Source organism: Salmo salar, chromosome 20 (genome assembly GCF_965601325.2).
Source record: "Salmo salar chromosome 20, fSalSal1, whole genome shotgun sequence".
NCBI lineage: Eukaryota > Metazoa > Chordata > Actinopteri > Salmoniformes > Salmonidae > Salmo > Salmo salar.
In genome coordinates this window covers 94,652,438-94,674,123 of record NC_138310.1, presented here as the reverse complement: position 1 = coordinate 94,674,123, position 21,686 = coordinate 94,652,438, and the positions used below count along the sequence as shown (strand labels likewise).

Genomic DNA, 21,686 nt, shown 5'->3' with positions numbered 1-21,686 from the left:
AGACGTGCAAATGCTGCCCCCTAGCCCTAACAGGTTAACACAGTGTCCAAATATGGGCCAGATGTATACATAATGGTGTCGTCTGCGTAGAGGTGGATCAGAGAATCACCAGTAGCAAGAGCGACATCATTGATATATATAGAGAAAAGAGTTGGCCCAAGAATTGAACCCTGTGGCACCCCCATAGAGACTGCCAGAGGCCCGGACAACAGGCCCTCCGATTTGACACACTGAACTCTATCAGAGAAGTAGTTGGTGAACCAGGCGAGGCAATCATTTGAGAAACCAAGACTATTGAGTCTGCCGATAAGAATGTGGTGATTGACAGAGTCGAAAGCCTTGGCCAGGTCGATGAATACGGCTGCACAGCACTGTCTTTTATCGATAGCGGTTATGATATTCTTTAGGACCTTGAGCGTGGCTGAGGTGCACCCATGACCAGCTCGGAAACCAGATTGCATACTGGAGAAGGTACGGTGGGATTCGAAATGGTCAGTGATCTGTTTGTTAACGTGGCTTTCGAAGATTTTTGAAAGGCAGGGCAGGATGGATACAGGTCTATAAAAGTTTGGGTCTTCAGTTCATGTCAGGAGAGAGTTGACAATGGTAGCGGCGTGGAGCTGTCATCAGCTCTTAATCAGGGAACATGATGGGATTTATCTGTAAATACAAATAGCAGATACATTCCATTACAGCTGCGCCATCGTAGCTTTGATACATCAAGAAACATTCCTGAATAAAGCCCTGATCATCCACAAACCTGATGATAACTGCAAGCTCCTTGTAGTTGCCCTTGTTAGCGGAACTTTCTGTTGTGTTCTCTAAAAGTCTTTCAGGCCCAAAAACACAGTGGTGTTGATAAGCCGCTTGAACATCCCTGATTCTTCTTACTTTCTCATTGTGTTACGCGGTTTGACTACGCAGACCTTTGTCATGATCGATGCGGCATTTTTCCAGAAGCTTGAATCTGATGTGGGCGTTTATATGTTCCCTGCTTTTGTTTTGCCGTTTAGCTGAACAATCGATGTTTCTTTAGGTCACTGAACCCCTCTTTTCCTACTGAAGTTAGCAAGGCAAATTGAAATAAATTGCACTAACTGGACACAAAAACAAAGTTCTAAAACCAAGAAAACATTTTATAATCTACCTCCTCCATCTCCTGTAATGGATAGACTATTTTGAATTGAATAATATCCCAAAAATGTTCAACTATCACTTTTCAATCTCTATCCAATAATGTCACCAACTCACCAAGCTTCTCAACACATAGAACCCCCCCATAATGCTCTGCGGCACAACCCAATACAACACACTAGGTTCATTCTCTGATCCTAATCATATGATTGGATGGACAACATATCAGTTCATAATGCAAAAGCTTTAATTGGTTGGAGAACATCCTCCGGAAGTTCCGAAATTACCATGTACTGTATGTCTTTCGAAGGGGGTGAGGCCTATGAGCCTCCTAGGTTTTGTATTGAAGTCAATGTACCCAGAGGAGGACGGAAACTAGCTGTCCTCCGGCTACACCATGGTGCTGCCCTACAGAGTGCTGCTGAGGCTACTGTAGACCTAATTTGCAAACCAGTGTTTTTAAATCAATTATTTGGTGACATTAATATATTTAGTATAATTTTATCTAAAAAGGATAACTTTCACTATTTAAAAAAATATATGAAATTTCACTGAGAAGTCCTCCCCTTCCTCCAATGTTGTGTACTTATTTATTTTCTAATGTCATATGCTTTCCCCGCCAACACCACTTTCCATCAATTTGCAAACCCTCATGCGAAATTAAGTCAAAAGCTTTTGTTTTGTTTTTGTTTGTCAATAATGGTATGCAGGGTGAATACGTGGTCTGTCGTACGGTATTTTGGTAAGAAGCCAATTTGACATTTGCTCAGTTCATTAAGGAAATGTTGGAGTATGTAGTAGCTGTAGCTCATCCAATGTCATTGGAGAATCCTGTGGGTTCTGGTCTTTTTTGTAATTTATCATGTGAATGTTTTTGCTGTTTGTTCTTTGTTATGTGGCCGAAAAAGGTTGGAGAAGTGGTTTATCCATAAATCTCAATTTTGGAAAGATGGCTCTTTGTGCTGTTGTTTGTTTAGTGTTTTCCAATTTTCCCAGACGTGATTTGATTCAATGGAATCTTCAATCACATTGAGCTGTTTTCTGTCATGCTGTTCCCTCATTTTCCTTAGTGTATTTCTGTATTGTTTTAGTGATTCACCATAGTGAAGGCGTAAGCTAGGTTTTTTTGGTTCTCTGTCTTTTTTGGTTGGATAGGTTTCTGTTAAGTTTTTACATTCTCTATCAAACCATTTCTCATTATTGTTAGTCATCTTAGGTTTTCTGCCAGAATTTAAATTTGATATGTTAGCTGATAGATGAAATATACTGTTTAGGCTTCCTACTGCTAAGTTTATACCTTCACTATTGCATGAAAACATTATGTCCAGGACATTGTCTAAAAGGGATAGCATTTGCTGTTGGCCAATTGTTTTTTGGTAGGTTTCTACACTATAACCATGCAGTTGCCATACCAGGCGGTGATGTAATTGGTCAGGATGCTCTCGATGGTGCAGCTGTATACATTTTTGAGGATCTGGGGACCCATGCCAAATCTTTTCAGTCTCTTGAGGTGGATAATATTTTGTCGCGCCCTCTTCATGACTGTCTTGGTGTGTTTGGACCATGATAGATCGTTGGTGATGTGGACATCAAGGAAGTTGATACACTCGACCCGCTCCACTACAGGCCCGCCTTTTCCTGTAGTCCACGATCAGCTCCTTTGTCTTCCTCACACTGAGGCAGAGGTTGTTGTCCTGGCACCACACTGCCAGTTCTCTGACCTCCTCTCTATAGGCAGTCTCGTCGGTATGCAAATTGGAGTGGGTCTAGGGTATCCAGGAGGATGCTGTTGATGTGAGCCATGACCAGCCTTTCAAAGCACTTCATGGCTACAGACGTGAGTGCTACGGGGCAGTAATGAGTTAGGCAGGTTACCTTCGCTTCCTTGGGCACAGGGACTATGGTGGTTTGCTTAAAACATGTAGGTATTACAGACTCGGCCAGGGAGAGGTTGATAATGTCAGACACTTGCCAGTTGGTCCACACGTGCTCTGAGTCCACGTCCTGGTAATCCATCTGGCCCCGCGGCTTTGTGAATGTTAAGCTGTTTAAAGGTCTTGCTCACATCGGCTACCGAGAGCGTTATCACACAGTCATCCAGAACAGCTGGTGCTCTCATGCATGCTTCAGTGTTGCTTGCCTCGACGCGAGCATAAAAGGCATTTAGCTTGTCTGGTAGGCTCACGTCACTGGGCAGCTCGCGTCACTGGGCAGCTTGCGTCTGGGTTTCCCTTTGTAGTCCGTAATAGTTTTCAAGCCCTGCCACATCCGACGAGCGTCAGAGCCAGTGTAGTAGGATTCAATCTTAATCCTGTATTGACGCTTTTCTTGTTTGATGGTTCGTCTGAGGGCATAGCAGAATTTCTTATAGGCGTTGTTGTTTTTGTTGTCGTGGTTGTGTCTAGGGGAGCATATGGGGAGGGAATGCTGTCACCTCCAGGTAGGTGTTTGTCCCCCTGTGTGCTGAAGGTGTCAGGTTTTCTCCTGCCCCCTCCCCCTCTCTCTCTCTCTCTCTCTCTCTCTCTCTCTCTCTCTCTCTCTCTCTCTCTCTCTCTCTCTCTCTCTCTGTTCTCTCTCTCTCTCCATGACTCATCATCAGTTTTCTCCTCCATTTCCCGGTCAAGGATATGCAAGCTGTAACCCTGGTTACCTCTCTCTGACTTCCATTTCCTCTCTTAAGCGTCTAATCTCCTCCCATCAGCGGCAGCATCACAAATTGCACCCTATTACCTATATGGGGCACTACTTTTGACTAGGGTCCATAGGGAACTACTGTATGCACTGCACTATATAGGTAATATGTTGCCATTTGGGACAGGCTGGGTCTCCAGCTGTCAGGGTTGTGCTGCTGATGAAGTCTTTAACAGGAAACCGCCTGTAATGTAGTAGAGGTGTTACACTGTCTGCCATAGACGTATTGGAGAGCAGATAGACAGACGGACAAACACCATTGTAAATACAACCCATATTTATGTTTATTTATTTTCCCTTTTGTACTTTAACTATTTGAACAGAATATGACATTTGAAATGTTTTCATTTTTTGGGGAATTTTTGTGAGTGTAATGTTTACTGTAAATTTGTATTGTTTATTATCTACTTCACTTGCTTTGGCAATGTTAACATATGTTTCCCATGCCAATAAAGTCCTTCAATTAAATTGAAATTGAATTGAGAGAGAGAGAGAGAGAGAGAGAGAGAGAGAGAGAGAGAGAGAGAGAGAGAGAGAGAGAGAGAGAGAGAGAGAGAGAGAGAGAGAGAGAGAGAGAGAGAGAGAGAGAGAGAGAGAGAGAGAGAGAGAGAGAGAGAGAGAGAGAAACAGACAGAGAAAGAGTGTGTCTGGATGATGGCCATGCCAGGTTGCGTAGTTGTTGATAATGATGTCTCTTTCCTGGCAAGCCGAGCAGCGGGGAACCTCTCTCTCTCTCTCAGACCGTGTTGAAATTGCTGGACCTAATCACAGGGCTGAGACAGAGGGCTGACCACTACAACAGCAGCCAGACCAGTCCATGGATGTGTTCCAAATGGCACCCTATTCACATTTCTAGTGCACTACTTTTGACCAGAGGCCAGGTTAAAAGATGTGCGCTATATAGGGAATAGGGTGCCATTTTGGACTTGTGCATTATCTGGAGCCGTATTTAATGAAGCTGTACGGCCATCAAACTACAGTCCACTGCCAGTTCAGACTGTTACAGACCCTTTAGGCTGGACGGTGAATGTTTCAGCCATGGGAAATAACTATTACTCCTGGTACTCTTTCATGAGGTTTTTTCAACAACTACAGTAGTATGGTTCACCATAATGTTGCTATGCTACATATGTCATAGACAGTTTATACAGTTATTAGACAAGCTGAATGCTGATTGTATCTGTTCCGGTCTAGCCAGGGTTCAGCCATGGGAGAGTTCTGTTACTGTATCTGTTCCAGTCTAGCCAGGGTTCAGCCATGGGAGAGGTCTGTTACTGTATCTGTTCTGGTCTAGCCAGGGTTCAGCCATGGGAGAGTTCTGTTACTGTATCTGTTCCGGTCTAGCCAGGGTTCAGCCATGGGAGAGGTCTGTTACTGTATCTGTTCCAGTCTAGCCAGGGTTCAGCCATGGGAGAGGTCTGTTACTGTATCTGTTCCAGTCTAGCCAGGGTTCAGCCATGGGAGAGGTCTGTTACTGTATCTGTTCCAGTCTAGCCAGGGTTCAGCCATGGGAGAGGTCTGTTACTGTATCTGTTCCAGTCTAGCCAGGGTTCAGCCATGGGAGAGGTCTGTTACTGTATCTGTTCCAGTCTAGCCAGGGTTCAGCCATGGGAGAGGTCTGTTACTGTATCTGTTCCGGTCTAGCCAGGGTTCAGCCATGGGAGAGGTCTGTTACTGTATCTGTTCCAGTCTAGCCAGGGTTCAGCCATGGGAGGGTTCTGTTACTGTATCTGTTCCAGTCTAGCCAGGGTTCAGCCATGGGATAGTTCTGTTACTGTATCTGTTCCAGTCTAGCCAGGGTTCAGCCATGGGATAGTTCTGTTACTGTATCTGTTCCGGTCTAGCCAGGGTTCAGCCATGGGAGGGTTCTGTTACTGTATCTGTTCCAGTCTAGCCAGGGTTCAGCCATGGTAGAGGTCTGTTACTGTATCTGTTCCAGTCTAGCCAGGGTTCAGCCATGGGAGAGTTCTGTTACTGTATCTGTTCCAGTCTAGCCAGGGTTCAGCCATGGGATAGTTCTGTTACTGTATCTGTTCCAGTCTAGCCAGGGTTCAGCCATGGGATAGTTCTGTTACTGTATCTGTTCCAGTCTAGCCAGGGTTCAGCCATGGGAGAGGTCTGTTACTGTATCTGTTCCAGTCTAGCCAGGGTTCAGCCATGGGATAGTTCTGTTACTGTATCTGTTCCGGTCTAGCCAGGGTTCAGCCATGGGAGGGTTCTGTTACTGTATCTGTTCCAGTCTAGCCAGGGTTCAGCCATGGGAGAGGTCTGTTACTGTATCTGTTCCAGTCTAGCCAGGGTTCAGCCATGGGATAGTTCTGTTACTGTATCTGTTCCAGTCTAGCCAGGGTTCAGCCATGGGATAGTTCTGTTACTGTATCTGTTCCAGTCTAGCCAGGGTTCAGCCATGGGAGAGGTCTGTTACTGTATCTGTTCCAGTCTAGCCAGGGTTCAGCCATGGGATAGTTCTGTTACTGTATCTGTTCCAGTCTAGCCAGGGTTCAGCCATGGGATAGTTCTGTTACTGTATCTGTTCCAGTCTAGCCAGGGTTCAGCCATGGGAGAGGTCTGTTACTGTATCTGTTCCAGTCTAGCCAGGGTTCAGCCATGGGAGAGTTCTGTTACTGTATCTGTTCCAGTCTAGCCAGGGTTCAGCCATGGGAGAGGTATGTTACTGTATCTGTTCTGGTCTAGCCAGGGTTCAGCCATGGGAGAGTTCTGTTACTGTATCTGTTCCAGTCTAGCCAGGGTTCAGCCATGGGAGAGGTCTGTTACTGTATCTGTTCCAGTCTAGCCAGGGTTCAGCCATGGGATAGTTCTGTTACTGTATCTGTTCCAGTCTAGCCAGGGTTCAGCCATGGGATAGTTCTGTTACTGTATCTGTTCCAGTCTAGCCAGGGTTCAGCCATGGGAGAGTTCTGTTACTGTTGATACTGGTACTCTGAAAACTGAAAACAACAAACACGTACACTGAAACACTACGACAAAATAACAGTCTGGTAAGGCACACGGCTAAACACAGAACAATCTCCCACAAACACACCCAACTAATATAGGACTTCCAATCAAAGGCAACACCACACAGCTGCCTTCAATTGGAAGTCCACCCCAATTAACTCTACATAGAAATAGACTACCTAGACTAAACATAGAATTACATAAACATAGATCATAAACCAAAAACCCGGAAATACTAAATCAAACGCCCTTTTACCAAAACACCACCCCGAACCACATAAAACAAATACCCTCTGCCACGTCCTGACCAAACTACAATAACAATTAACCCTTATACTGGCCAGGACGTGACAGATACTGTATGTTCACTCTAGTAGGCTAGTTTAGGCCTGGAGTTTCTGGCCCTAGCCAGGGTTCAGCCTTTTTTAATGTATACCGTATGAACAATTATGGACATAATTCATTAATATCAGCAAGCTGCTTCCACCATGGCACTCCCTCACCATGTTTAAACAGCCTGAACGTCTCACTGTACCCTAGGCTTGAGCGCTAGTCAGGACCTGGAGGTTTTCCTGGCCATTTGATCAGGAAAAACTCTGTGCCCTATGTACTGTTTGGTATACAGAGATGTGTCTTCTAGCGAGTAGAAGGGGAGAATCAGGTTTCCCTTCCATGTAATGTTATTGACCTCCTTTTACATGGCTAACCTGGTCCTGGATCAGCACTCCTACTGAGACACGTTATAAATACAGACCCAGGGCCCTATGTTGGATACAGACCCAGGGCCCTATGTTGGATACAGACCCAGGGCCCCATGTTGAATACAGGAACAGGGCCCCATGTTGGATACAGACCCAGGGCCCCATGTTGAATACAGGAACAGGGCCCCATGTTGAATACAGACCCAGGGCCCTATGTTGGATACAGACCCAGGGCCCTATGTTGAATACAGACCCAGGGCCCTATGTTGGATACAGACCCAGGGCCCCATGTTGAATACAGACCCAGGGCCCCATGTTGGATACAGACCCAGGGCCCTATGTTGAATACAGACCCAGGGCCCTATGTTGGATACAGACCCAGGGCCCTATGTTGGATACAGACCCAGGGCCCTATGTTGGATACAGACCCAGGGCCCTATGTTGGATACAGACCCAGGGCCCTATGTTGAATACAGACCCAGGGCCCTATGTTGAATACAGACCCAGGGCCCTATGTTGGATACAGACCCAGGGCCCTATGTTGAATACAGACCCAGGGCCCCATGTTGAATACAGACCCAGGGCCCCATGTTGAATACAGACCCAGGGCCCCATGTTGAATACAGACCCAGGGCCCTATGTTGAATACAGACCCAGGGCCCTATGTTGAATACAGACCCAGGGCCCTATGTTGGATACAGACCCAGGGCCCCATGTTGAATACAGACCCAGGGCCCCATGTTGGATACAGACCCAGGGCCCTATGTTGAATACAGACCCAGGGCCCTATGTTGAATACAGACCCAGGGCCCTATGTTGGATACAGACCCAGGGCCCCATGTTGAATACAGACCCAGGGCCCCATGTTGGATACAGACCCAGGGCCCTATGTTGAATACAGACCCAGGGCCCCATGTTGGATACAGACCCAGGGCCCCATGTTGGATACAGACCCAGGGCCCCATGTTGAATACAGACCCAGGGCCCTATGTTGGATACAGACCCAGGGCCCCATGTTGGATACAGACCCAGGGCCCTATGTTGAATACAGACCCAGGGCCCTATGTTGGATACAGACCCAGGGCCCTATGTTGGATACAGACCCAGGGCCCTATGTTGGATACAGACCCAGGGCCCCATGTTGAATACAGACCCAGGGCCCTATGTTGGATACAGACCCAGGGCCCTATGTTGGATACAGACCCAGGGCCCTATGTTGGATACAGACCCAGGGCCCCATGTTGAATACAGACCCAGGGCCCTATGTTGGATACAGACCCAGGGCCCCATGTTGAATACAGACCCAGGGCCCCATGTTGGATACAGACCCAGGGCCCCATGTTGAATACAGACCCAGGGCCCTATGTTGGATACAGACCCAGGGCCCCATGTTGAATACAGACCCAGGGCCCTATGTTGGATACAGACCCAGGGCCCCATGTTGAATACAGACCCAGGGCCCTATGTTGGATACAGACCCAGGGCCCTATGTTGAATACAGACCCAGGGCCCTATGTTGGATACAGACCCAGGGCCCCATGTTGAATACAGACCCAGGGCCCTATGTTGAATACAGACCCAGGGCCCTATGTTGAATACAGACCCAGGGCCCTATGTTGGATACAGACCCAGGGCCCTATGTTGAATACAGACCCAGGGCCCTATGTTGGATACAGACCCAGGGCCCTATGTTGGATACAGGAACAGGGCCCTATGTTGAATACAGGAACAGTAGAACCCAGGGCCCCATGTTGGATACAGACCCAGGGCCCTATGTTGGATACAGACCCAGGGCCCCATGTTGAATACAGACCCAGGGCCCCATGTTGAATACAGACCCAGGGCCCCATGTTGAATACAGACCCAGGGCCCTATGTTGAATACAGACCCAGGGCCCTATGTTGAATACAGGAACAGTAGAACCCAGGGCCCTATGTTGAATACAGACCCAGGGCCCTATGTTGGATACAGACCCAGGGCCCCATGTTGAATACAGGAACAGTAGAACCCAGGGCCCTATGTTGAATACAGACCCAGGGCCCTATGTTGAATACAGGAACAGTAGAACCCAGGGCCCTATGTTGAATACAGACCCAGGGCCCTATGTTGGATACAGACCCAGGGCCCCATGTTGAATACAGACCCAGGGCCCTATGTTGAATACAGGAACAGTAGAACCCAGGGCCCTATGTTGAATACAGACCCAGGGCCCTATGTTGGATACAGACCCAGGGCCCCATGTTGAATACAGACCCAGGGCCCCATGTTGAATACAGACCCAGGGCCCCATGTTGAATACAGACCCAGGGCCCTATGTTGAATACAGACCCAGGGCCCTATGTTGAATACAGGAACAGTAGAACCCAGGGCCCTATGTTGAATACAGACCCAGGGCCCCATGTTGAATACAGACCCAGGGCCCCATGTTGAATACAGGAACAGTAGAACCCAGGGCCCTATGTTGAATACAGGAACAGTAGAACCCAGGGCCCTATGTTGAATACAGACCCAGGGCCCTATGTTGGATACAGACCCAGGGCCCTATGTTGGATACAGACCCAGGGCCCTATGTTGAATACAGGAACAGTAGAACCCAGGGCCCTATGTTGAATACAGACCCAGGGCCCTATGTTGAATACAGACCCAGGGCCCTATGTTGAATACAGGAACAGTAGAACCCAGGGCCCCATGTTGAATACAGACCCAGGGCCCCATGTTGAATACAGACCCAGGGCCCCATGTTGAATACAGACCCAGGGCCCCATGTTGAATACAGACCCAGGGCCCTATGTTGAATACAGACCCAGGGCCCTATGTTGAATACAGACCCAGGGCCCTATGTTGAATACAGACCCAGGGCCCCATGTTGAATACAGACCCAGGGCCCTATGTTGAATACAGACCCAGGGCCCCATGTTGAATACAGACCCAGGGCCCCATGTTGAATACAGACCCAGGGCCCTATGTTGAATACAGGAACAGTAGAACCCAGGGCCCTATGTTGAATACAGACCCAGGGCCCCATGTTGAATACAGACCCAGGGCCCTATGTTGAATACAGGAACAGTAGAACCCAGGGCCCTATGTTGAATACAGACCCAGGGCCCTATGTTGAATACAGACCCAGGGCCCTATGTTGAATACAGGAACAGTAGAACCCAGGGCCCCATGTTGAATACAGACCCAGGGCCCCATGTTGAATACAGACCCAGGGCCCTATGTTGAATACAGGAACAGTAGAACCCAGGGCCCTATGTTGAATACAGACCCAGGGCCCCATGTTGAATACAGACCCAGGGCCCCATGTTGAATACAGACCCAGGGCCCTATGTTGAATACAGGAACAGGGCCCTATGTTGAATACAGACCCAGGGCCCTATGTTGAATACAGACCCAGGGCCCTATGTTGAATACAGGAACAGTAGAACCCAGGGCCCTATGTTGAATACAGACCCAGGGCCCCATGTTGAATACAGACCCAGGGCCCCATGTTGAATACAGGAACAGTAGAACCCAGGGCCCTATGTTGAATACAGGAACAGTAGAACCCAGGGCCCTATGTTGAATACAGGAACAGTAGAACCCAGGGCCCTATGTTGAATACAGGAACAGTAGAACCCAGGGCCCTATGTTGAATACAGGAACAGTAGAACCCAGGGCCCTATGTTGAATACAGACCCAGGGCCCTATGTTGAATACAGGAACAGTAGAACCTAGGGCCCTATGTTGAATACAGGAACAGTAGAACCCAGGGCCCTATGTTGAATACAGACCCAGGGCCCTATGTTGAATACAGACCCAGGGCCCTATGTTGAATACAGACCCAGGGCCCTATGTTGAATACAGACCCAGGGCCCCATGTTGAATACAGGAACAGGGCCCTATGTTGAATACAGACCCAGGGCCCTATGTTGAATACAGACCCAGGGCCCCATGTTGAATACAGACCCAGGGCCCTATGTTGAATACAGACCCAGGGCCCCATGTTGGATACAGACCCAGGGCCCCATGTTGGATACAGACCCAGGGCCCCATGTTGAATACAGGAACAGTAGAACCCAGGGCCCTATGTTGAATACAGACCCAGGGCCCCATGTTGAATACAGACCCAGGGCCCCATGTTGAATACAGGAACAGTAGAACCCAGGGCCCCATGTTGAATACAGACCCAGGGCCCTATGTTGAATACAGACCCAGGGCCCTATGTTGAATACAGACCCAGGGCCCATGTTGAATACAGACCCAGGGCCCCATGTTGAATACAGACCCAGGGCCCTATGTTGAATACAGGAACAGTAGAACCCAGGGCCCCATGTTGAATACAGACCCAGGGCCCCATGTTGAATACAGACCCAGGGCCCTATGTTGAATACAGACCCAGGGCCCATGTTGAATACAGACCCAGGGCCCCATGTTGAATACAGACCCAGGGCCCTATGTTGAATACAGGAACAGTGGAACCCAGGGCCCTGACCTGTTAACTCTGGTACATTAGTATACCATACTCATCCTGTAACTCTGGTACATTAGTATACCATACTCATCCTGTAACTCTGGTACATTAGTATACCATACTCTGACCTGTTAACTCTGGTACATTAGTATACCATACTCATCCTGTTAACTCTGGTACATTAGTATACCATACTCTGACCTGTAACTCTGTTACATTAGTATACCATACTCATCCTGTTAACTCTGGTACATTAGTGTACCATACTCTGACCTGTAACTCTGGTACATTAGTATACCATACTCTGACCTGTTAACTCTGGTACATTAGTATACCATACTCTGACCTGTTAACTCTGGTACATTAGTATACCATACTCTGACCTGTAACTCTGGTACATTAGTATACCATACTCATCCTGTAACTCTGGTACATTAGTATACCATACTCATCCTGTAACTCTGGTACATTAGTATACCATACTCATCCTGTAACTCTGGTACATTAGTGTACCATACTCATCCTGTTAACTCTGGTACATTAGTATACCATACTCATCCTGTTAACTCTGGTACATTAGTATACCATACTCTGACCTGTTAACTCTGGTACATTAGTATACCATACTCATCCTGTTAACTCTGGTACATTAGTATACCATACTCTGACCTGTTAACTCTGTTACATTAGTATACCATACTCATCCTGTTAACTCTGGTACATTAGTATACCATACTCATCCTGTAACTCTGTTACATTAGTATACCATACTCATCCTGTAACTCTGTTACATTAGTATACCATACTCTGACCTGTTAACTCTGGTACATTAGTATACCATACTCTGACCTGTTAACTCTGGTACATTAGTATACCATACTCTGACCTGTTAACTCTGGTACATTAGTATACCATACTCATCCTGTAACTCTGGTACATTAGTATACCATACTCTGACCTGTTAACTCTGGTACATTAGTATACCATACTCATCCTGTAACTCTGGTACATTAGTATACCATACTCTGACCTGTTAACTCTGGTACATTAGTATACCATACTCTGACCTGTAACTCTGGTACATTAGTGTACCATACTCATCCTGTAACTCTGTTACATTAGTATACCATACTCATCCTGTAACTCTGTTACATTAGTATACCATACTCATCCTGTAACTCTGTTACATTAGTATACCATACTCATCCTGTAACTCTGGTACATTAGTATACCATACTCTGACCTGTTAACTCTGGTACATTAGTGTAAGTACCTGACACTATAGATCAATGCATATTAATGGAACCTATATCGATTCCCTGCCACGTCTATGTTTCCCACGTTAATTTGAACTTTAACTCACTTGGTTCATACTGTGCATATGACCTTTAACCCGGAACTGATATTAGATTACAGATTAAAGAGAGATACTGTGTGTTCTTTCTTTTCCAGCCCAGTCGTTCAAGGAGTTCTCCCAGCTGCTGAACACGGTGGAAGAAGAGAGGAGACGTTTGGTAACTATTTTGTTATTTCAACTATTTATATCCTCTTTATGTATGTCATGAGAAAAGCGGTCATCGACTTCATTGTTCTATTTTAATTTTGTACAGATTAGATTCACATTTACATTTAAGTCATTTAGCAGACGCTCTTATCCAGAGCGACTTACAGTAGTGAATGCGTAGATTTCATACTTTTATTTATTCCCATACTGGTCCCCCGTGGGAATCGAACCCACAACCCTGGCGTTGCAAACACCATGCTCTACCAACAATCTGTAATAGGCTATAGGCCTATTACAGATGTAGGATCTTAATTTGATCACTCTTTTGTTTGCGGAGAATTTTCCTGTCAAGCAGGAAATGCAAACTTGTAGTGTATTTGAGTAAAAAAAAAAAAAACAGACTTCTAATGTTTGTCATTTCCACTTTGACATTTCAGATTTGATTCGCCCCGAATGAAAAATGCATTAACCCCTACACAAATGTCCACGAATTATAATCCACATAATAATTAACATTTCCTGCTGTAGAAAACTGGCTCAATTCTGTAATGTGTAGCCAATTTTTTTACATTATAACGTGACAGATATTGTTACTAATAGTTAGCATATAGCAGCGAACCCAGAGAGGCTGTTCTTGTCCCATTTAAGAGGTTTGTTTAGCGGTTAGCTTATAGCAGCCTAGCGAGAGAGGAGGCAGAATGAAGGAGGTCCAGGAAACGGTTCAGTAGCATACTAGTCTCTTCCCACAACCACACTGCAGAGCCATGACTCTGGCGAGCAAGACTAGTGGAATACTGAGCCCTTGGGGCTCTGCTCACCCTCAGGCTGGACTGTATCTGGCATGGGGCTCTGCTCACCCTCAGGCTGGACTGTATCTGGCATGGGGCTCTGCTCACCCTCAGGCTGGACTGTATCTGGCATGGGGCTCTGCTCACCCTCAGGCTGGACTGTATCTGGCATGGGGCTCTGCTCACCCTCAGGCTGGACTGTATCTGGCATGGGGCTCTGCTCACCCTCAGGCTGGACTGTATCTGGCATGGGGCTCTGCTCACCCTCAGGCTGGACTGTATCTGGCATGGGGCTCTGCTCACCCTCAGGCTGGACTGTATCTGGCATGGGGCTCTGCTCACCCTCAGGCTGGACTGTCTGGCATGGAGCTCTGCTCACCCTCAGGCTGGTGTAACGGAGGCTGAACAGTCATCCTGGTAGTGCCATAGCGATGCCAGACTTCAGTTTGCAGCTGAACGGTGTCGTAGCGTACGGTGTCGTAGAGTACGGTGTTGTAGCGTACGGTGTTGTAGCGTACGGTGTCGTAGCGTACGGTGTCATAGCGTACGGTGTCATAGCGTACGGTGTCATAGCATACGGTGTGTGGTAGCGTACGGTGTCGTAGCGTATGGCGTCGTAGCGTACGGCGTCGTAGCGTACGGCGTCGTAGCGTACGGTGTCGTAGCGTACGGTGTGTTGTAGCGTACGGTGTGTTGTAGCGTACGGTGTCGTAGCGTACGGTGTCGTAGCGTACGGCGTCGTAGCGTACGGTGTCGTAGCGTACGGTGTCGTAGCGTACGGTGTCATAGCGTACGGTGTCATAGCGTACGGTGTCTTGTAGCGTACGGTGTGTTGTAGCGTACGGTGTCGTAGCGTACGGCGTCGTAGCGTACGGCGTCGTAGCGTACGGTGTCGTAGCGTACGGTGTGTTGTAGCGTACGGTGTCATAGCGTACGGCGTCGTAGCGTACGGTGTTGTAGCGTACGGTGTCGTAGCGTACGGTACCATGTTGTACTGTGATCTGAGTAAAGTCTACAACACCCCTCTCACACACACCTCTACTTAACTCCATATTAAAGGGTCCGTCTCAAAATACACCACAGTAAATTATGTTTATACACTGCTCAAAAAAATAAAGGGAACACTAAAACAACACAATGTAACTCCAAGTCAATCACACTTCTGTGAAATCAAACTGTCCACTTAGGAAGCACCACTGATTGACAATAAATTTCACATGCTGTTGTGCAAATGGAATAGACAACAGGTGGAAATTATAGGCAATTAGCAAGACACCCCCAATAAAGGAGTGGTTCTGCAGATGGGGACCACAGACCACTTCTCAGTTCCTATGCTTCCTGGCTGATGTTTTGGTCACTTTTGAATGCTGGTGGTGCTTTCACTCTAGTGGTAGCATGAGAAGGAGTCTACAACCCACACAAGTGGCTCAGGTAGTGCAGCTCATCCAGGATGGCACATCAATGCGAGCTGTGGCAAGAAGGTTTGCTGTGTCTGTCAGCGTAGTGTCCAGAGCATGGAGGCGCTACCAGGAGACAGGCCAGTACATCAGGAGACGTGGAGGAGGCCGTAGGAGGGCAACAACCCAGCAGCAGGACTGCTACCTCTGCCTTTGTGCAAGGAGGAGCAGGAGAAGCACTGCCAGAGCCCTGCAAAATGACCTCCAGCAGGCCACAAATGTGCATGTGTCTGCTCAAACGGTCAGAAACAGACTCCATGAGGGTGGTATGAGGGCCCGACGTCCACAGGTGGGGGTTGTGCTTTCAGCCCAACACCGTGCAGGACGTTTGGCATTTGCCAGAGAACACCAAGATTGGCAAATTCGCCACTGGCGCCCTGTGCTCTTCACAGATGAAAGCAGGTTCACACTGAGCACGTGACAGACATGACAGAGTCTGGAGACGCCGTGGAGAACATTCTGCTGCCCTCAACATCCTCCAGCATGACCGGTTTGGCGGTGGGTCAGTCATGGTGTGGGGTGGCATTTCTTTGGGGGCCGCACAGCCCTCCATGTGCTCGCTAGAGGTAGCCTGACTGCCATTAGGTACCGAGATGAGATCCTCAGACCCCTTGTGAGACCATATGCTGGTGCGGTTGGCCCTGGGTTCCTCCTAATGCAAGACAATGCTAGACCTCATGTGGCTGGAGTGTGTCAGCAGTTCCTGCAAGAGGAAGGCATTGATGCTATGGACTGGCCCGCCCGTTCCCCAGACCTGAATCCAATTGAGCACATCTGGGACATTATGTCTCGCTCCATCCACCAACGCCACGTTGCACCACAGACTGTCCAGGAGTTGGCGGATGCTTAGTCCAGGTCTGGGAGGAGATCCCTCAGGAGACCATCCGCCACCTCATCAGGAGCATGCCCAGGCGTTGTAGGGAGGTCATACAGGCACGTGGAGGCCACACACACTACTGAGCCTCATTTTGACTTGTTTTAAGGACATTACATCAAAGTTGGATCAGCCTGTAGTGTGGTTTTCCACTTTAGTTTTGAGTGTGACTCCAAATCCAGACCTCCATGGGTTGATAAATTGGATTTCCATTGATTATTTTTGTGTGATTTTGTTGTCAGCACATTCAACTATGTAAAGAAAAAAGTATTTAATAAGATTATTTCTTTCATTCAGATCTAGGATGTGTTGTTTAAGTGTTCCCTTTATTTTTTTGAGCAGTATATATATTGAGGAAACAGACAATTGGTAGTTGATCCGTGGTATTCTGTTTGACCAATAAACAGAATGAGTAGAAGACGTATTCTCTTCTGAACTGGCTAAACCCCACTGGTTAGGGCCTGTGCCTGTCACCTTAGCTAACCCCACTGGTTAGGGCCTGTGACTGTCACCTTAGCTAACCCCACTGGTTAGGGCCTGTGACTGTCACCTTAGCTAACCCCACTGGTTAGGGCCTGTGACTGTCCCCTTAGCTAAACCCAAATGGTTAGGGCCTGTGACTGTCACCTTAGCTAAACCCCACTGGTTAGGGCCTGTGACTGTCACCTTAGCTAACCCCACTGGTTAGGGCCTGTGACTGTCACCTTAGCTAAACCCCACTGGTTAGGGCCTGTGACTGTCACCTTAGCTAACCCCACTGGTTAGGGCCTGTGACTGTCACCTTAGCTAACCCCACTGGTTAGGGCCTGTGACTGTCACCTTAGCTAAACCCCACTGGTTAGGGCCTGTGACTGTCACCTTAGCTAAACCCCACTGGTTAGGGCCTGTGACTGTCACCTTAGCTAACCCCACTGGTTAGGGCCTGTGCCTGTCACCTTAGCTAACCCCACTGGTTAGGGCCTGTGACTGTCACCTTAGCTAACCCCACTGGTTAGGGCCTGTGACTGTCCCCTTAGCTAAACCCAAATGGTTAGGGCCTGTGACTGTCACCTTAGCTAAACCCCACTGGTTAGGGCCTGTGACTGTCACCTTAGCTAACCCCACTGGTTAGGGCCTGTGACTGTCACCTTAGCTAAACCCCACTGGTTAGGGCCTGTGACTGTCACCTTAGCTAACCCCACTGGTTAGGGCCTGTGACTGTCACCTTAGCTAACCCCACTGGTTAGGGCCTGTGACTGTCACCTTAGCTAACCCCACTGGTTAGGGCCTGTGACTGTCACCTTAGCTAACCCCACTGGTTAGGGCCTGTGACTGTCACCTTAGCTAAACCCCACTGGTTAGGGCCTGTGACTGTCACCTTAGCTAACCCCACTGGTTAGGGCCTGTGACTGTCACCTTAGCTAAACCCCACTGGTTAGGGCCTGTGACTGTCACCTTAGCTAACCCCCACTGGTTAGGGCCTGTGACTGTCACCTTAGCTAACCCCACTGGTTAGGGCCTGTGACTGTCACCTTAGCTAACCCCACTGGTTAGGGCCTGTGACTGTCACCTTAGCTAAACCCCACTGGTTAGGGCCTGTGACTGTCACCTTAGCCAACTCAATACGGGTGTTTAACACATTTCGCTAAATTCCCTTTATAGTGCACTACATTTGACCACGAACCTTAGTGCACTACACTGGATAGTGGATAGGGTGCCATTAGGGAGGCACTCAAAAGCTATATCATTATTGTCTGTAATTATTTCTCAAACAGGAAATGCCATCAGGGGAACCTATAAGATTTGTTTTGACAGTGTGCCAGGGGAATGATGTATGGGGCTTGAAAGTACAGCTACAAGAAACAGTAAGAATTGTTTTATTTACATTACTCTGTGGTTGGGTCCAAAATGGCACCACATTCCCTATCCAGTGTACTACTTTAGACCAGAGCCTATAGTGTACTACATTAGACCAGGGCCCATAGTGTACTACATTAGACCAGGGCCCATAGGGAATAGGGTGCTGTATCACTGCATCTCCAACTATGTCCCAGAAAAAGGAAAGGAGTCCTGGACTGTTCCAAGTCTTTTACAGAAAGTAAGAGCATGTTTTCATCCTACCAGCAGCAAGACATTTCTATCAAACTGATAGGTAATGGATTAATCCTGGCAAGATAAGCTATATATTGAACAAAAATAGAAACGCAACATGCAACAATTTCATAGATTTTTACTGATTTACAGTTCATATGATGAAATCAGTCAATTGCAATTAATTCATTAGGCTCTAATCTATGGATTTCACATGACTGGGAATACAGATATGCTTCTGTTGGTCACAGATACCTTAAACAAAATGGGCCTCACGATGGGCCTCACAATGGGCCTCAGGATGGGCCTCAGGATGGGCCTCACGATGGGCCTCACGATGGGCCTCAGGAAGGGCCTCACGATGGGCCTCCGAATGGGCCTCAGGATGGGCCTCACGATGGGCCTCACGATGGGCCTCACGATGGGTCTCAGAATGGGCCTCACGATGGGCCTCACGATGGGCCTCACGATGGGTCTCAGAATGGGCCTCACGATGGGCCTCACGATGGGCCTCACGATGGGCTTCACGATGGGCTTCACGATGAGCCTCACAATGGGCCTCACGATGGGCCTCACGATGGGCCTCACGATGGGACTCACGATGGGCCTCAGAATGGGCCTCCCAATGGGCCTCAGGATGGGCCTCAGGATGGGCCTCACGATGGGCCTCACGATGGGCCTCACGATGGGCCTCAGAATGGGCCTCACGATGGGCTTCACGATGGGCCTCAGAATGGGCCTCAAAATGGGCCTCACAATGTCTCACGATGGGCCTCACGATGGGCCTCAGGATCTCGTCACATTATTTTCGTGCATTCAAATTGCCATCGATGAAATTAAATTGTGTTCGTTGTCCGTAGCTTATGCCTGCCCATAGCATAACCCCACTGCCACCATGGGAACGCTGTTCACAACATTGACATGAGCAAACTTCTCGCCCTTTACGACGCCGTACGCGCGGTCTGCGGTTGTGAAACCCGGTCGGACGTACTGACATTTTTCCCCCTTTTTTTCTCTTCTTCTTAATTTAACCTTTATTTAACTAGGCAAGACAGTTAAAACAAATTCTTATTTACAATGATGGCTTACCCTGTCCAAACCCGGACGACGCTGGGCCAATTGTGCGCCGCCCTATGGGAGGAGAGGGGGAGGCCGTCATTGCAAATAAGAATTTGTTCTTGACTTGCCTCGTAAAATAAAGGTTAAATAAAAAAATATACAACATTCTAGCTTTACAGGGACTGTATTGACAACTTTTGCACTGAGATGCAGTGCCTTAGACCGCTGAACCAGGGTCTGTAGTGACGCCTCTTGCACTGAGATGCAGTGCCTTAGACCGCTGAACCAGGGTCTGTAGTGACGCCTCTAGCACTGAGATGCAGAGCCTTAGACCGCTGAACCAGGGTCTGTAGTGACTCCTCCAGCACTGAGATGCAGTGCCTTAGACCGCTGAACCAGGGTCTGTAGTGACTCCTCCAGCACTGAGATGCAGAGCCTTAGACCGCTGAACCAGGGTCTGTAGTGACGCCTCTAGCACTGAGATGCAGTGCCTTAGACCGCTGAACCAGGGTCTGTAGTGACGCCTCTAGCACTGAGATGCAGAGCCTTAGACCGCTGAACCAGGGTCTGTAGTGACTCCTCCAGCACTGAGATGCAGTGCCTTAGACCGCTGAACCAGGGTCTGTAGTGACTCCTCCAGCACTGAGATGCAGTGCCTTAGACCGCTGAACCACTCGGGAGCCCAATTCTCTAAAACGACGTTGGATGCGGCTTATGGTAGAGAAGTTAACATTCAATTATTTGGTCAACAGCCTCTGGTGGACATTTCTCCCCTGGCGTGACTGAACACAAAGGAACACAGAGTCCTTTGAGGAGAACAAGCGCTTTCTGTCTGTGGCCATCGTCCGAAGTAACTTCAGGCCAAAGCAGCCCACATCATTCATTAGACTTGTTGTGGACACTGCCCAGCAGCACAAAACAGAACAAATGGACAAACTCACAACAAAGAACAAAGGAGGTTTTGCTGTGGAAATCTCTTATCCATTTTAAAATCATTACATTTTAACACTAGAAAAGCCTGGCCTCGAGGGACCTCCCCCCCTCTGAGCCAATGAAACGTCAAACTTCTAATAACAGTCTAATAAATACATTTCATATATGCTATTGCAAAAATAATAATTTGGTTGTGTTTATGAAGGACTTTGGTGACATTAGTATACAAAAGAAAATGTATTTCAAAGAACACATTGTCATTAGCTTATGTACCTGTAGTCTATAAATAAACACCATCACCTCATTTGCTCACATTGTATATAGACTTATTTTTCTACTGTATTATTGATTGTATGTTGTTTTATTCCATGTGTAACTCTGTGTTGTTGTATGTGTCGAACTGCTTTGCTTTATCTTGGCCAGGTCGCAGTTGTAAATGAGAACTTGTTCTCAACTGGCCTACCTGGTTAAATAAAGGTAAAATAAAAAAATCAATAAAAAAATCACAAAGATCGTTCATTATCCACCGTTTAACTTCTGAACCAACAGGAGGCCCTCCCTGCCTCTACCTGTAACAGGAGGCCCTCCCTGCCTCTACCTGTAACAGGAGGCCCTCCCTGCCTCTACCTGTAACAGGAAGCCCTCCCTGCCTCTACCTGTAACAGGAGGCCCTCCCTGCCTCTACCTGTAACAGGAGGCCCTCCCTGCCTCTACCTGAAACAGGAAGCCCTCCCTGCCTCTACCTGTAACAGGAGGCCCTCCCTGCCTCTACCTGTAACAGGAAGCCCTCCCTGCCTCTACCTGTAACAGGAAGCCCTCCCTGCCTCTACCTGTAACAGGAAGCCCTCCCTGCCTCTACCTGTAACAGGAAGCCCTCCCTGCCTCTACCTGTAACAGGAAGCCCTCCCTGCCTCTACCTGTAACAGGAGGCCCTCCCTGCCTCTACCTGTAACAGGAAGCTCTCCCTGCCTCTACCTGTAACAGGAGGCCCTCCCTGCCTCTACCTGTAACAGGAAGCTCTCCCTGCCTCTACCTGTAACAGGAGGCCCTCCCTGCCTCTACCT

General features: G+C 48.0%; 1 protein-coding gene across 2 annotated transcripts in view; it reads left to right on the top strand.

The window, feature by feature from the left end:
- arhgap42b (Rho GTPase activating protein 42b) overlaps nucleotides 1–21,686 on the top strand; it is a 235,189-nt gene that overhangs the window by 49,821 nt on the left and 163,682 nt on the right. For both annotated transcript variants that reach the window (XM_045704171.2, XM_045704173.2), the window contains exon 3: nucleotides 13,390–13,451. In XM_045704171.2, the coding sequence (XP_045560127.2) occupies nucleotides 13,390–13,451 (62 nt within the window). The remainder of the gene's footprint in view (nucleotides 1–13,389; nucleotides 13,452–21,686) is intronic.